This window comes from Capricornis sumatraensis, chromosome 3 (assembly GCF_032405125.1).
Source record: "Capricornis sumatraensis isolate serow.1 chromosome 3, serow.2, whole genome shotgun sequence".
Taxonomy (NCBI): domain Eukaryota; kingdom Metazoa; phylum Chordata; class Mammalia; order Artiodactyla; family Bovidae; genus Capricornis; species Capricornis sumatraensis.
Window position 1 is genome coordinate 164,265,268 of NC_091071.1, and position 15,469 is coordinate 164,280,736.

Here is a 15,469-nt window from a genome sequence, read left to right on the forward strand (position 1 = left end):
TCTGCAGGTGTCTTGGCCCTCGTCTTGTTCCATGTATGAGGACCTGTTGTGCTTTTCCCAGTCTTATCTCCTGCCCTTCTCTTCCAGGTACGCTCTGCTCCATTCACTCTGATCTTCGAAACGTCCCCAATAAAAACTCTGCTCTTTGATTGCTCTGTGACTCTGTACACACTGTTCCTGATGCTGGGAATGCTCTCTCCCACTATCTTAAGATAATCATGCTTGACCTTACCTAAATGTTACCCCCTTTGTGAAGCTTCACTTAATTCTCCAACCAGAATTGGTCATTATCACTTTCCCTGAAGCCAACCTTTTTGTTTACCCTTTATTCTAAACTTATTATCATTTCTTGGCATTTGAGTTTCCTCAAACAGATTGTTCACTTCCCTGTGGTCAGGGTCATGTCTTATTCCCACAGACTGGCCCAATGACTGGCATTTGATCGATGCTTAACACATTTATATCGAATGAATATTTATTTACTGACTGAATAAAGGATCAAGGTACTGTCTTGGAAGAAGAGTGAGTGGACCCTTAGTTGTTATGACATGGAGGAAAAATCGTTTATAAAATCCATAGAGATAGGCTGAGGGAAATATTCTGCAATGGTACTATTTTTGCTCCCTCATATTAGTTTTTGCTTTTGAAACAACTCTTTGCTAATATTAAAACAAAAAGCTGATCAATATAACAACTCTGGTTCCCAGGAGTTTGTAAGTGATTCCTCCTGGCCTGTGACATCATGGGACTCTGCAGCCAGAGTATCCCCCCCCACAGATGAGAGCAGTTGTTCTCTGCAGATGGGAAAGGAATGGGTTCCAGATATGAGGTCACCTTGTGAAATATACAACACTGTAAATAAGGGTTTCATAGGCAGAGAAACAGTCCATCTGTGCAGGCCCTGATTGGTAAGGTAAGGAGCTAGTCAAGGAAAGATATTTGAATGCTGTGGCATTCAAATCTTAATGCTACATCTTAATTAGATGTAGCATTCGTTAACTTTTGTATGCAGACTTAAGTATATTGTGACATCCTTTGTCTTTTCCCCTTCTAAAGAAAATTTTATTGAAAGACAGAGATATTTTTTAATAGGAGTGGAATAATTATTTTATTTCCAGTGCTTTCAGTGTTGTTTTGTCATGTGTGGCAAAGAGAAGTCCACAGTGACCAAAGAAATCTCTTTCCTGTGTTTGAACTGACTGGCAACAGCACATGGTCATGTACATGCAGTTTTGAAATTTTTTTTTGGAAAATGAGCTTTCGTGTTGAAAAACATATGTCCTTTTTCTCTCCATAGGTACAGTATTGGGAAGTTATTATGGGAGGTATTGGGGAAAATGAGAGTCTGGGATAGAGCGGCCTGGAAGGAGTTCAGGTTTGGGGTGATGACCAAGGTGACATGGGTATAAAGATGGTAAAATTGGTTTGTTTCAGAGTCCTAGGTGGTTCTTTGGCAAAAGATGGTTCAGGCTGAGCCCCAAGAGCTGCCTGAGGCATGAAATCAGGTTTCTCCTAGGCTAAAATGTTGGTGTAAAGTTGTTATTGGACCCTGAAGGAAATCCTTGCCCAGGAAGACAGGACAGGATGTCCTGTCTCTAGGACATTCACCATTTATTAAGAGGGAAAATCAGCTAGAGAACATTTAGATATGAGTTAAAGAGAAGAATAGTGGGTTATAGTGGACTGCCCAGTCATTTAGAAGGAACAGATGATATTCATGACATGAATACTGGTGGGGTGGGAGAACTTCAACTCTGCAGACATGAATTAATACGCTTTAACAAGTGTCTCTTGACCACCTGCTAAGTGCCAAGCATATACCAGTGAGCAAGACAGGCATTTCTCTGGGGGAGACAGGCAAAAACAACTGAAGAAATAAAGAGAAAATTACAGTCTGTGTTGTGTGCTTATAAGAAAGCAAGAATGATGAGCGAGAATAACTATGGGGTGCCACTCTACATAGCGAGATTAGGCCTCTTTGAGGAGGTGACTTGAGTTGAGATCTGAAGGGTGAGATTGCACCAGACATTTGGAGAACTAGGAAAAGAACATTATAGGCAGTGAGATAAGTTAGTAGAAGAATGGCAAGTGGTGATTGTGAAAACTGATAAACATCTTTTACTATTGTGATTATGTAACTCACTTAATACCATTGTATCATGATTGGTCAACAGAAAAAATAATAGAACTCTATATCACCAAAACTGCCATTTAAGAGAAAAACCTGTAATCATTTTAAAAAATCCAGATGCATATCAGAATTATCTTCGAAGTTTTTGAAAAATACAGATGTGCAGATATTGCTTTCTTTTCACTAGAGCTCCAGATATGTTTCTTATGAGCAGCCATGTTAAAAACAAGTGAACTGTATGATGACCTTTTACTTCTATCAGTTTGTTTCACGTTTTCTATTTCATATTCAGTTCTCCTATTTCATTTAGTTTATGTTTTCCAATTTCTCTATCTCTTCATTTTTTTTTTGATCTTCTTTCTCAAGACTTTATCAGGTTTAATACAAAAGCTTTTGTATAGCATATACATATAAATAATATGTATACTATATATATTTTAGAAAACTTAATCAGTTTTTGCCTAACCAAAAAAATTATGACATTTCGATTGTTTGTTTGACTTAGTATGAATAGAATGCTAGATTTCTAATTAAAACAAAAAGATATGCAACAAGCAACAAAGGTTTACTGTATAGAATAGGGAATGATAGTCAATATCTTGTAATAACCTATAAAGGAAAATAATTTCAAAAATAATATATGTGCATATGTATAACTGAATCACCTTGCTGTGCACTTGAAACATTGTAAGTCAACTATACATCATTAAAATATATATATTAAATTAAAAAAATGAACCTATACAAGGAACAGATTGGAAAGTGGAAACAAACCTAATCTTGAGCTGTCATTTTATACCTCACTTGAAGCCACATAACCTTGGATTTTTTAAACACATAAATCAATAAATGCCTCTATTCTGTTTTTTTAAAAAGAATGGCAAGTGGAAAAAGGCCTAGTATTTTTGAGGACTTAGAAGAAGCCCTGTTGAATATACTGAGCAAAGGGGATTATGTTGGGAATGAATGGGAGAGTTAGGTAGCTGCCAGTCTGTGTAGGTTCTCTAGGCTGTGTTGGAGGGTTGGATTTTCTTTAAAGAACTGATGGGGAGTCATGGAAGAGTAATAAGCAGGGGAAGGACATGGTCTATCTTATGCTTTTAAAACAGCTCTCTGGCAATTGTGAGATGAATAGAGTAGAAGCTGGGAGACCACGTAAAAGGCTATCACTCTAAACCAAGCAAGAAAACATGGCGATGGCAACATGGGTGGTGGCAGTGAAGTCGGAGAGAAGTGGGTGGACATGGAGCTAGTGCTGGCATGACCTGCTGACGAGTGAATTGTGGAGGGTGAGGCAAAGGGAGTCATAATGGATGGCTCTGCAGTGTTTGAGCTGAGCTGCTGGATGGATGATGATGCTATTCACCAAAATAGGGCAGACTGAGGTTTGGAACTGGTACTGGTTTTTTGGGAAAAGGAACAGATGGCACAAACGAGTGAAGAGGGGTCTGGTGGTGGCTGTGGCAAATGGAGAGGAAGTCTGCAGTAGTTAAGACCAAGGACTCTAGAACCAGACTGCTTGGGCTTGAATGTGGTGTGCAAGTGGGCACCTCTCAGTTCAGTTCAGTCACTCAGTCATGTCCCACTCTTTGCAACCCCATGAATTGCAGCACACCAGGCTTCCCTGTCCTTCACCAGCTCCCAGAGCTTGCTCAAACTCATGTCTATGAAGTCGGTGATGCCATCCAACCATCTCATCCTTTGTCATCCCCTTCTCCTCCTGCCTTCAATCTTTTCCAGCATCAGGGTCTTTTCCAATGAGTCAGTTCTTAACATCAGGTGGCCAAAGTATTGGAGCTTCAGCATCAGTCCTTCCAGTGTATATTCAGAGTTGATTTCCATTAGGATTGACTGGTTTGATCTCCTTGCAGTCCAAGGGACTCTCAAGAGTCTTCTCCAACACCACAGTTCAAAAGCATTAATTCTTCAGCACTCACCTTTCTTTATGGCCCAACTCTTACATCCATACATGACTATAGGAAAAAACCATAGCTTTGACTAGATGGACCTTTGTTGGCAAAGTAATGTCTCTGCTTTTCAATATGCTATCTAGGTTGGTCATAGCTTTTCTTTCAAGGAGTAAACACCTTTTAATTTCATGGCTGCAGTGATTTAGGAGCCCTCCCCACCTCCCCGCAAAAATAAAGTCTCACTGTTTGAGTTGTTTCCCCATCTATTTGCCATGAAGTGATGGGACCAGATGCCAGGATCTTAGTTTTCTGAGGCATGTCTCAGTGCCTCCATTTTCTCATTTTATAAAAAGAGGGTAATGGTACCTACCTCATAGGGTTGTTTTGAAGATTAAATTAGTTGATAGACATAAAGCCCTTAAAACTGTGTGACATGTAATAAGCCGGTATAAGTGTTATTTGCGATTGTTTTCATTGCTGTAAGAGAAGCATCTCTTATTCAACTCAGGTGGTTGCTGCCATGTGGCTGATTTTTCATGAAAATCTGGAAATACATATTTATGTGTGAAATTCCTCAGTTTTAAGCATTTTCAAACATCCTGTAAGCCAAATAAAACATGTTTGTGATTGCCAAGTTAGACTCATTAGCCCAGCTATATGGTATTTTTCTACAATAATGTTTAGCTCCTTGGGTGTAGGCATGGACACTCAGGCAGGTAGTTGGAGTCAACCAAGAGTGAGGTTTCATTAGTAGTTGACTATAAGAGGAGGAGGACCCTTGGCTCAGGGTTTGCAGGGGTGATAGATAATGACAAGCCATGGCAACTCTGTAGCTGAGGAAGGAAATACACATGGTGAGGGGAAGAGAGTGAGCTAAGAGGCAGAGTGTTAGTAAATCAGGGATCTCACCAGAAGGTTTGAAGATGACAGCACCAAGGAGCTGGAGCAGGAGCCAATGAATGAACTGCTAAGGATTCTGGGGATCTGGAGAGAGACTGGGCAAAAAATGGATACTCTTAAAGTTGCAGTGGGGAAGCCAGGGGGGAGAGTTTTTCTTCTCTGGTCCTTGAGCTGTATGGGATAGGAGAGAAAAGCGGCTCCCTCTGAGAGGACTTGAAGGGAAGTGTTCCATGGTTTCCATGGAGGCCAGGAGGCACCAGAGCCTTAAGCAAAGAGATGGAGGTTGTAGGAGCCACACGTCCCAGGCCTAGGAGAGGGTTTAGGGGGAAATGAGGGGTGAGGGTTTGGGGCAGATTAGGCGATGGTCATAAAGAGGTGGAAGTGGAAGTCCTAGACTTACATAGGCAGTGAGTAAGACAAGGCATCTGCTAGACATCTCTTTCAGTTACAAGGCCATTTCTTGACATGCTTTGCTGACAGCGTCTTCTGTCAGGCTGTGGGGATAACTGAGGCCCTCTCTGGACTCTGCTAGAGATTCTTCTTTCTTAGTGTGGTCACTCACATGGCATTATGTTCCTGAGGTGCAGTTGGTAAAGTCTGCTTCAGTCAAATTGCAAATGCTTTTCTTGAAACAGGCTTCTCTCCCTCCTTGTACACTTTTATGTATCAGGAAGTTTGGGACAGACAATCAAGAATAGAATCTTGGGACTTCCCTGGTGGTCCAGTGACTAGGACTTCGCGGTCCCAGTGCAGAGGGGCCTGGGTTCGGTCCCTGGTTGGAAACTGGATCCCATATGCCACAACTAAAGATCCTGTGTGCCACAACTAAAGATCCTGTGTGCCACAACTAAGACCCAGCACAACCGAATAAACAAACACTTTAAACAAAGAATAGAATCTTTTAGGTCCTTATAATATTTGTTCTTTTAAATAGAGTTGAGATATTTTATAATAACTGTTAATGGAGTATATAACCTTTAAAAATTGTAAATCACTATGTTGTATACCTGTAACTTATACAATGTTGCACATCAACTACATCTCAATAAAAAAATCACACACACACAAAATCAGGCCAAGATACAGCCCTGAGCAAACCTGTTTCTTTCGCCTGAACCCAGTCATGGCACCTCTGAGTGCTCTATACTTAAAGGAACTTTCAAAGCAGAAGGTATTCTTAGCTCTATGCTTCTTCATGTACTAACCATTCACTGGGAAAAAAAAGAAACTTGGGTCAGAAAATGAATTTTAAAAAATCAATGAGTTTACTTTTATTTATTTGGAGTGTTTATTTCCCCTCACTAGGCTGTAAGCTCTGAGGGGAGAGACTCTCTTTCCATTGTGTCCTCATCACCTAGCAAAGTGCCTGGGATACTAGCTGTCAGGAAATAAGGATATATTTGTTGAGTGAGTGGATAAATGTAATAAGCTTTTTCCTCCCTCCCCCAACAAGAAACAGCTGTCCTAAAAGTGAAGTTGTAATGACATTTGTAAGAAGGGACAGGCCTCTGGGGGCTTTCCCTGCCTCACTTCCCAGTCCCCTGTCTCTTACCCTGATATAGCATGGTGGTAGAAAAGTATTTGTTCTGTTAATCACTCTTTCTAAAAATACATATATTAAAAAATTTTGTCATTGATTTGTTTTTGGCTGCACTGGATCTTTGCTGCTGTGTGCGGGCTTTCTTTAGTTGTAGTGCGTGGACTTCGCGTGGTGGTGGCTTCAGCACAGACTCTACAGCGCTCAGTCTTCAGTAGTTGCAGCGCAGGCTCAGTAGTTGCAGCTCTTGGGCTCTAGAGCACTGGCTCAGTACTTGCGGTGTGCAGACTTAGTTGCCCCTGGCATGTGAGATCCTCCCGAACCCGTGCTCCCTGCCGTGGCAGCAGGGACTCCTGGCCACTGGGCCACCAGAGAAGTCCCCTCTTAATCAGTCTTGCCTGCATTTCCCTTCTGACTTATCTTCAAAGCTTGCTCCTCCATCAAGGACCAAATCGGACACCATCTCTGGAGCCTTGCTTAGTATCCTCAACTGAAAGTAAGCTGTCCCCTCACTTGCAGCTTTCTTCATGTTTTACTCTGTAAATAAGGACTGAGCTTGGTTCTCATTCTCTCTTCTACATTGTTTGTCTGAGGATCTTGCATGTAATCAGAATTCAGTAAATAATTATTGAATTAAGGACTGAATGAGGGTTTGTAGTAGTCTATGTGGGATTTAATAGTAGTATAAACTGTTACATGGAAATTTGTAATTTAAACATGGAATACCAGTGAAAAAAAGAATTACTTTCTGCTTTATTTTATGCCCTCACCTATTTTTTAATTGTGTATCTTTGAGTCTTTCAATATTTTAGGGGAGAAATGTTATTTAAAACACTTTTTCAAGACTCCCTTTGAGTCTAACTCTTAGGAAAATAACTGCCTCCATCCATGTGTTCTAGTGGCCTTCCAGTGCAGCTGTAAGTGGGGAGGGTTACAGCTTCCTGCAAGGGCCTAAAATACTGAACTGCTATTGAAGACAGCCCCCACCTGCACCTCTGAGCATAAACAGAAGCAGACCCTGATTTGGTGCTGGAATAACATGAAGTTGAAGGCAGACTGGGTGGCCTGGCTGTTGGAGCCAGGATTCCCATTTACATTAAGAGCTGGTTCTGGACCAATTTGAATTATTGACTCATTCAGCTCTGCAGAGGGGCCCAGAGTAAAAAATATACATCGAGTATCTTGAGACTCACTATTCAACTTGGAAGTCAACCTGTATCATTTTGAAAATTGTCACAGAAACAAGCAGTTATGGGAAGGTCCTGTAGAATTAAAAAAGGGCGTTGTATATAGTGATGCCTAATCCCCAGGTAACCTTGTTCTTTACACTTGAAGACTAGCGTATAGGGGCACAGAAAACCCCAGTAGCTGCCACTTCCCATTCCACACCAAGCTCTGTTGCTTCTCACCTCTACCTGTTCACTGCAAGGTGCCAGTATGAGCTTTCAGTGTTTGATGGAACTCTGTGGTATAGACATCAATATAAATCATTTTATGCATTTAATGAATAGTTCTCATACATCTAACTTGTTTCCTAGATCGAACTGTTTAATTAATTTCAACTTTTTTATTGAATAATAACATATGTATGGAAAAATCTTAAGCGTATAACTAGTTAAATTTTCACAGATTTTATTTTATTTTTTATTTTAAAGGGTGTTTTGAGAATTAATCCAAAGAAGTTTCATGAAGCCTTCATTCCTTCCCCGGTAAGTTCAATAACTTTATAATAAACCTAATGTCATGTTTAATTTTTTAGATGTGCTATGAAACTGAAATCATATATTCTAACTAAAAAAACAGAGTAGTGAAACAGAACTGAAGATGGGCAAGGATTTGTTTCAAATTTAAATAAACAAATTTTCCTTGGGTTGACAGCCCCTTCTGCCAGTCTTAAAAATCATACTTCAAATGAAAAGGATGGCATTTGTTACTGGCTGCAAGGCTCAGCTGAACCCTCACAGACAGCCACCACTTCTTAAAGGACTTATGGGTGTTTCCACTGGTTTAAGTTTAATCTTTCTTAAACAAATATGCTGTCTACTTTCAATCTACTGCATGAGCTAATCTTCAGATATGTCCAAAAATAATGTGTAATGCTTTTTTTTTTTTTTGGTTAGAGTGCTCACTTCACTTTTCCACAGGTGATAGGACTTGGTACAAGGCTCTTTACTGCTGAGTCTTTATATGCTTTCTTAGTTCATGACTCATTTGAACACACTGTCTCTGATTAAGGGAAGTTCACTCTGACATCTAATTAGCAGCAGGTCTCTGGATAAGGCTTGATTGTGCAAAGCTGGAAGAGCAGTATTCTTAAATTCTTGGCCTGTCTTTTCCAGGATGCCATAAATAGTGTGCCCGCAGAAGTAGATTTTTCACAGTGGAAGAGATTATAGGAGGAAACTTTGGCTTCTACTTGAAGAAATGGAATACATATATTTCAGTTACTGCATTTCATTATGAGAAACGATACGTTTAACGAGCATACAAGTTCAGTGGCGTACTCCATAGGTATTATTGTTGTTGTTGTTTTCAGTAACCGAAGACCTATTCCAAAGCTCAGTTTAGGCCTTTTTTCCCTTGCCCGTGTCCAGAAGCTAAGGATTCAAGTTTGTATCTGAAGTTTAGGTCTTACCACTGGGTTAGATAAGCAGTATCCCATGTCACCTTATGCTCTAGTAGTCATCTTCTGTTCCCGTGACAGAACATGGTATGTATGTACTGACCGTGGTACTTAGATGAGAGAATTGAGTGTCAGCTTTGAGTTAGTAGCTTAGCTGTGGGAGCTGTTCCATCATGCAGTGGAAGCAGAGTTACATGGGTGTTAGATTTCAGAGTTTGCTCATAAGGTAAATTCACAGTCAAGAACGATAAAAATTACCTATGAAAACTTCTTAGGAATATGCAGTGTTGGAGATGGATTAACCGTCTTTCAGAAATCTAGCATAACCAGCATTTTCTCTGTATTTGAAAGAAGGATTGTTTCTTTATTGGCACACCAGTTGGAGGAGCTCAGTTGTATGAGGGGCCCCAGTGTATGAAAAATATGGATTTTTTAAGCATGAGAATCACACCTGTGCAGTAAGGAGTTGGCCCTGAGACGTACCTGGTTTCAAATCACCCATCTCCCTGCATACTGACATTTGCTCTCATTGATTTGAATGATAAGTGAAACTACATACAGTATTTTGAAAACTTCACTGCCTGCTTTCTCTCTCTCCTGAGTACACAGTATTGAATTTCTGTAAGTTAGTCCCCTGTGAGGCCGGTTCCTGATGAATGTATGGCCTAGGACCAAAGTACAAGTGGAGGCATGAATACCTTATATTAAATACTTAAAAGTTATACACGAGACAAACTGTTAAGTGAAATATGTTCCTTGTCAAATATACCTCCGTGTTCTTGAACTTGGTTTCAAACGTAGAGTTCTCAGACTACTTGGAGCTCCATGCTGAAAGGTGGCTACACGGAGAGGGTCCACCTTCTGGCCTGCCTCTCTTCCATTCCCAGTCCTGGCTCCGTATCCCCTCTTTGCTGCCTTCCTGCCTCCTCCCCCCATTCAGTGAGAGCCCTTGCCCTCTAGGTGAGCATCTCATCCCACATCTCCAAGCTCTCCCCATAGCCCTTAGAGATGCCCACCTGTTAGCCGCCTGTGGTGTGTGTTTGGGAAGACAGGCCTGGGGAAGATGCTCATATATGCCCTGGAAGTGGGCTTGGGTCTGATTAAAATTCATCTGGCCTTGAGAACTCCTTACCTGATGAGGAGGGATGCAGTCAGAAGAGGGCCAGGGCAGGGGTTCTCTGAAGTGTGGGCCTACTTAGGGTCCCTTAAGTTAAATTGATGTGATTTAAATTTGCAAGTGATGTGCTGCCACTGTTTAATCTGGTTTGTTAAAGAAAGTTAAGAAGCAAAAGTCATTGATGTTTCAAGAGCTCAAGTTGTTCTACTTGAAATTGTGTTCCTGGCATGTCCTACTTAGAATTTTTTACAAAGTTGTGATATTAAGATTGGCTTATTTCTATACCTCTTTTTATTCTCTTATCTGGCTATTGATGGAATAATAAAATTGTCTCAGAGGGAGGGAAAAAGTGCTGAATGACTCACCTCTAAGTAATTAAGAACCTAGCATAGGGAGCTTAGCTTGGTGCTCTGGGATGACCTGGGGTGGGGGGTGGGGGTTGGGAAAGAGTGGCCCATGAGGGAGGGGATATATGTATACCTATGGCTGGAGAAGGCAATGGCACCCCACTCCAGTACTGGAAAATCCCATGGACTGAGGAGCCTGGTGGGCTGTAGTCCGTGGGGTCGCTGAGAGTTGGACACGGCTGAGTGACTTCACTTTCACTTTTCACTTTCATGCATTGATTGGAGAAGGAAATGGCAACCCACTCCAGTGTTCTTGCCTGGAGAATCCCAGGGACGGCGGAGCCTGGTGGGCTGCCGTCTATGGGGTCGCACAGAGTCAGACACGACTGAAGCGACTTAGCAGCAGTTAGCAGCACGGGTGATTCACTTTGTTGTACAGCAGAAACTAACACAACATTGTAAAGCAGTTATACTTAAAAAAAAAGAAAAGCCCAGTTGTAACTGATTGTAGATAGTCTGGTTTTGGACACTGGAACAATCCTGCATTCCAGTTTTGTGGGTTTTCTGGTCAGTTTCAGGTTTTAGAAGCATTATAGAAAGCAGTTGAAGGAAGAGATAATAGAGGCAATGAATTACATGCCTCTGTAAATCCCATCACTGGTCTAGATTTCTGAGTGTATGTAGCTCATGTCCGTGTCAACTGTGAACTTGTATGAACTGGAAACATGCTCACAGGTAGGCTGGGAGGTGGGCTGTGAGATCAGGGCCTGAATATTACCTGCCCCCTGCTTTACCAGGGAGAATAGAGATAGGAATTGATAGGAGATGTGGCTTCTGCTCTGACAGTAAGAAACAGACAGTTTGCTTAATTGTAAAATAAAGGGGTAGACTAAATATTGTCTAATGTTCCTCATAACTTTAAAATTCTGAAACTTTTTGAGAAACAAAGTTAGACTAGATTTGATGAAATTTACTCTTGTTGACTCTGAAAACAGCTGAGAACTTACACAGTGTCACTTTCTGTGTTAAAATTGCTACATATGTCAACAGGAACAGTGAATTGACCGTCAGGTATAAAAAAAGTACTTTGTTTTGGGAGAATATGTTTTAGGTTTCTTATAATTTCTACTGATGGAAAGTCGATACTCATTTTCTTATGACAAACTCAAGATACATACAGAAGTCACGTCTATGTGTGCCTGCTGGTGTCCTGTTGTTCTCAGTGAAAGTAAGATACAGAATTAGAATAAAATCATGCGTCTTTTTCCAAAAGACTAAGATAAACTGATGTTATTGAGATGCTTTTTTATCTTCTTTGCGGATAAGATAAAGAGAAGAAATAGACCAGATATCAAAACCTGTTTTTTTATTAAAAAAAGCAAAGTTTCAGCTCAGAACTATATTGCAAAAAGTTCTATACAGCTTTTTTGTGCATCTTATCACCAAGAGGCACTCTTTGTGTATCTGTAGAATTTATGTTTGGCCCAAAGGAAGCTGTTCTATCGATGGAGGATGTTCTGACCATTATGGCATACTTGGGTTGCTTCCCAACTCCAGCCTCCTAAATACTTAGTTAGAATACCCCCAGATCCCTTTGTATTTCCAACAGATTGATCATTAACCACTTCCTCCCCGCCCATTCTTTCTGATGGGTAGATCAAGTCTTATGGCATTCAAATAAAGGACTGAACTCTTCGGCTTTAAAAGGTAGTTAGAAGAGGTTGACTCAAACTTTAAATTTTGAGCTGCCTGTGAGTATCTTTAAAATAAGAGATTCTGTAATAGATGCAAACTTCTGAATGAATCAAGTGTGAGCTGAGTTGTGATGCAATCTACTCATAGCTCTGGATTGTATGAGATTCAGCTCAGCTCTTCAAATTGCCATAGATAAAATAGGTAAGCAACAAGGATTTACTATATAGCACAGGGAATTATTAGAGAAGGAAATGGCAACCCACTCCAGTATTCTTGCCTAGAGAATTCCATGGACAGAGGAGCCTGGCAGGCTACAGTCCATGGGGTCACAAAGAGTCAGACACAACTGAGTGACTAACACTACGCTACATTACAGGGAATTATTATATAACCAATATCTTATAATAACCTCTAATGGAATATAATCTGAAAAAATTAATCACTATGCTGGATACCTGAAGCTAACACTACAACTCTACTTCAGTTAAAAAACAAACAAACCATGATTTGCTTTCTCTGCTGCCTTCCTGGGGGGTGGGGGTGGGGGGTGGGCAGGGAATATGCCAGCTTCCTTGTAGAGAGCCCAAATCCTGGAGCTGGTCGTTTCCCCTGCCCGTGGTTGGTTTACTTAGGGTATTATATGTTGATTTTCTTCTATCTTCTTTCAAACTGTCTGCTTTTTACCTTTCCTTTTGCTTAAAAAATTCAGTATAGAAGGGGTACCATCTGCTTTATTTTATTCAAAACAGAAAAGGATAACTTACTCCTTTCGCATTTTGGTTATGAAAGCATGCAATCCTAGTTTTTTGCTTTATATATTTTTGTTTTTGACCTGCCTATAGTAGATCTGCTCTTATTTGGTGATTTTTTTTTAGAATCATGTTAACCTGCTCTTATGTGTTTATCACCAATTCTATTAGTTCTAAAGAGACTGAACTTCCTCTAGGTCTGTTTGTGGCTAAATAGCAATACCAGTGTTCCTGTTAAGTCAATGGGCAGATTGTAGAGTCTACAGTTTGTAAGCCAAGGGAGTTATTTTTGATTCCAAGCCTTGGTAAGCTGACTCTTACATTCCTTTCTCCAACCTAGGATGGTGATCGAGACATTTTTATTGATGGCGTTGTTGCTCGTAATAGAGCCTTGAATGGGGATCTGGTGGTCGTGAAGCTGCTTCCAGAGGAGCAGTGGAAGGTGAGTTAAGTTTTCCTCTTAACACTAGAGACTTCTCAGGGCCTTTTGCATTCCATAGTGCATCAGCGAGACAGCATAAACTGATGCAGTCCCAGACCCCTCAGGCCCTCGTTGCCTCAGAAGCGGGCCACAGAACTCTTGGGACATAGATTCATTGGATGGGCATACACCTAATGATTTGAGTTCTCCTTGTTCCCTCCACTGTGATCTGTCTTCCCTCTCACATGCTTTGCCTTGATTTCTGGTAATTTTTCAGGTAGAAGAAAAGCTTGCAGGGGACATTCAAACCTGATAACGTGTTATCCAACATGTAATGCTGGGAGAACTGGAAAGACAAAGCCACAGGGATGGTGGCAGTCTTCGCACGTTCCTGCTGCCTTTCGTGTAAACCCAGGCAGTGCATGTCTAGTTCTGTGATGTCCAGTTTGGTGGTTGGGCTTCCCTTGGCAGGCAAAAATAGACTGTGTATTTTTATAAAACAGAGATTTGATAGCAGATGAAAATGTTTTTAATATGAGAATATTCTGGGTTTTAGTTTCTGTCTACGTCTGTCAGTTGAAAAGGAAGATTTGCTTTTGTTTTGACTATTGTTTTAAATAAGGATCAGGCACTAGAATAATTCATAGCAGTTTCTTTTTAATTGTATAAAACTGGTAACATATATCTAAATATTAATTTTTCTTCCTAGTATGCTTTATATCACATCTTTTATTTTATTTGGCTCAATTTATTGCCACTTGAGATTTTGGTGTCTTCTTCAGTGAGAGGTATTAAAGCAGAGTGATTAATAGAGTGGGCTTTTAGGCGAGGCTACTTGGGTTTGCAGCTCATCTTTGCCACTTGCCTGTATAACCTTGGGTGAGTTATATAACCTCTCTGTGCTTCAAATGCCTCGTCTATAGATTGGGAATAATCATAGTACCTACTTCATACCTACTTCCTAGGTTTGTCATAGGATTAAATGTGAATATATGTAAACATCTTAGAATAATTCTTGACCCATGGTAGCAGCTCAAGTTTTTATTATTAATTTTTCCAGAAATGTGGGAAGTACTACGTTTTCTCAGAGCTTTGTTGAGGCATAAATTAAATTCTTTTTTGTTATCTGATAGGGCTATAGTAATTGAGTAAGACCTATGTGTCAGGGATTTGTAGGGTGCATGGACATTAGTAATGATCAAGATGGACATAGTTGTTGCTCTTATAGAGTTTTTAGTCTGGTGGGGATGGCAGCTAGAAAGAGACAGATACTACTCACACTTACATGAATTTAAGGATACTTGATTGACTGAAGTTAAGTGCAGAGGGTGAATTATGCTAGTCCAGATCTACCCCTCCACCCTGCCCCAGCTCTCATCCCTCTGCTGTGATGTGCTTAGTCGCTCAGTTGTGTCCGACGCTTTGCGACCCCCTGGACTGTAGCCCGCCAGGCTCCTCTGTCCACGGGGGTTCTGCAGACGAGGATACTGGAGTGGGTTGCTGTGCCCTCCTCCAGGGGAACTCCCATCCCTAGTTGCTGCCAGTTGTGCAGTCTCCTTCCTTGATTCCTTGAAAGCGCCAGCTAAGGGTTGGCTCCAGGTCCTAGGAATATAGATTGATTTAGGTCATTTCCTCTTTTCTTGAAAGCATCATCTAGCAGTATTGACCAGGTTTGAGATGACAGGAAGAGTACATTACAGTCTGGTCCAACCAGAGGAAGTATTTCTAGAGGTCATTAGAGAGCTCTGTAGGCAGCTTTATAGCAAACAGGCAGCTGTATAGTAAAGGTAAACCAGAGAAGGAACAAGAAAGATGAAGTCTCCCAGCTGTTCCATTCCTGGATGTTTACCTTAGAGGAATAAAGGTATTTGTTCATATAAAGATTTATATATGAACGTTCATAGCAGCTTTTTTAGTGATAGCCCCAGACAGATTGGAAACCACCCAAATGTCCATAAGCACATCAACCAATTTTGTTATATCCATTCAATGGAATACAACTTAGCTGGTAAAGAAAATAATAATAATATGGTATTGAT

General features: G+C 40.7%; 1 protein-coding gene across 1 annotated transcript in view; it reads left to right on the plus strand.

The window, feature by feature from the left end:
* Nucleotides 1-15,469, plus strand: part of DIS3L2 (DIS3 like 3'-5' exoribonuclease 2) — a 362,585-nt gene that overhangs the window by 56,942 nt on the left and 290,174 nt on the right. The window contains exons 4-5 of the mRNA XM_068968636.1: nt 8,134-8,187; nt 13,350-13,451. Coding sequence (XP_068824737.1) covers nt 8,134-8,187; nt 13,350-13,451 — 156 coding nt within the window. The remainder of the gene's footprint in view (nt 1-8,133; nt 8,188-13,349; nt 13,452-15,469) is intronic.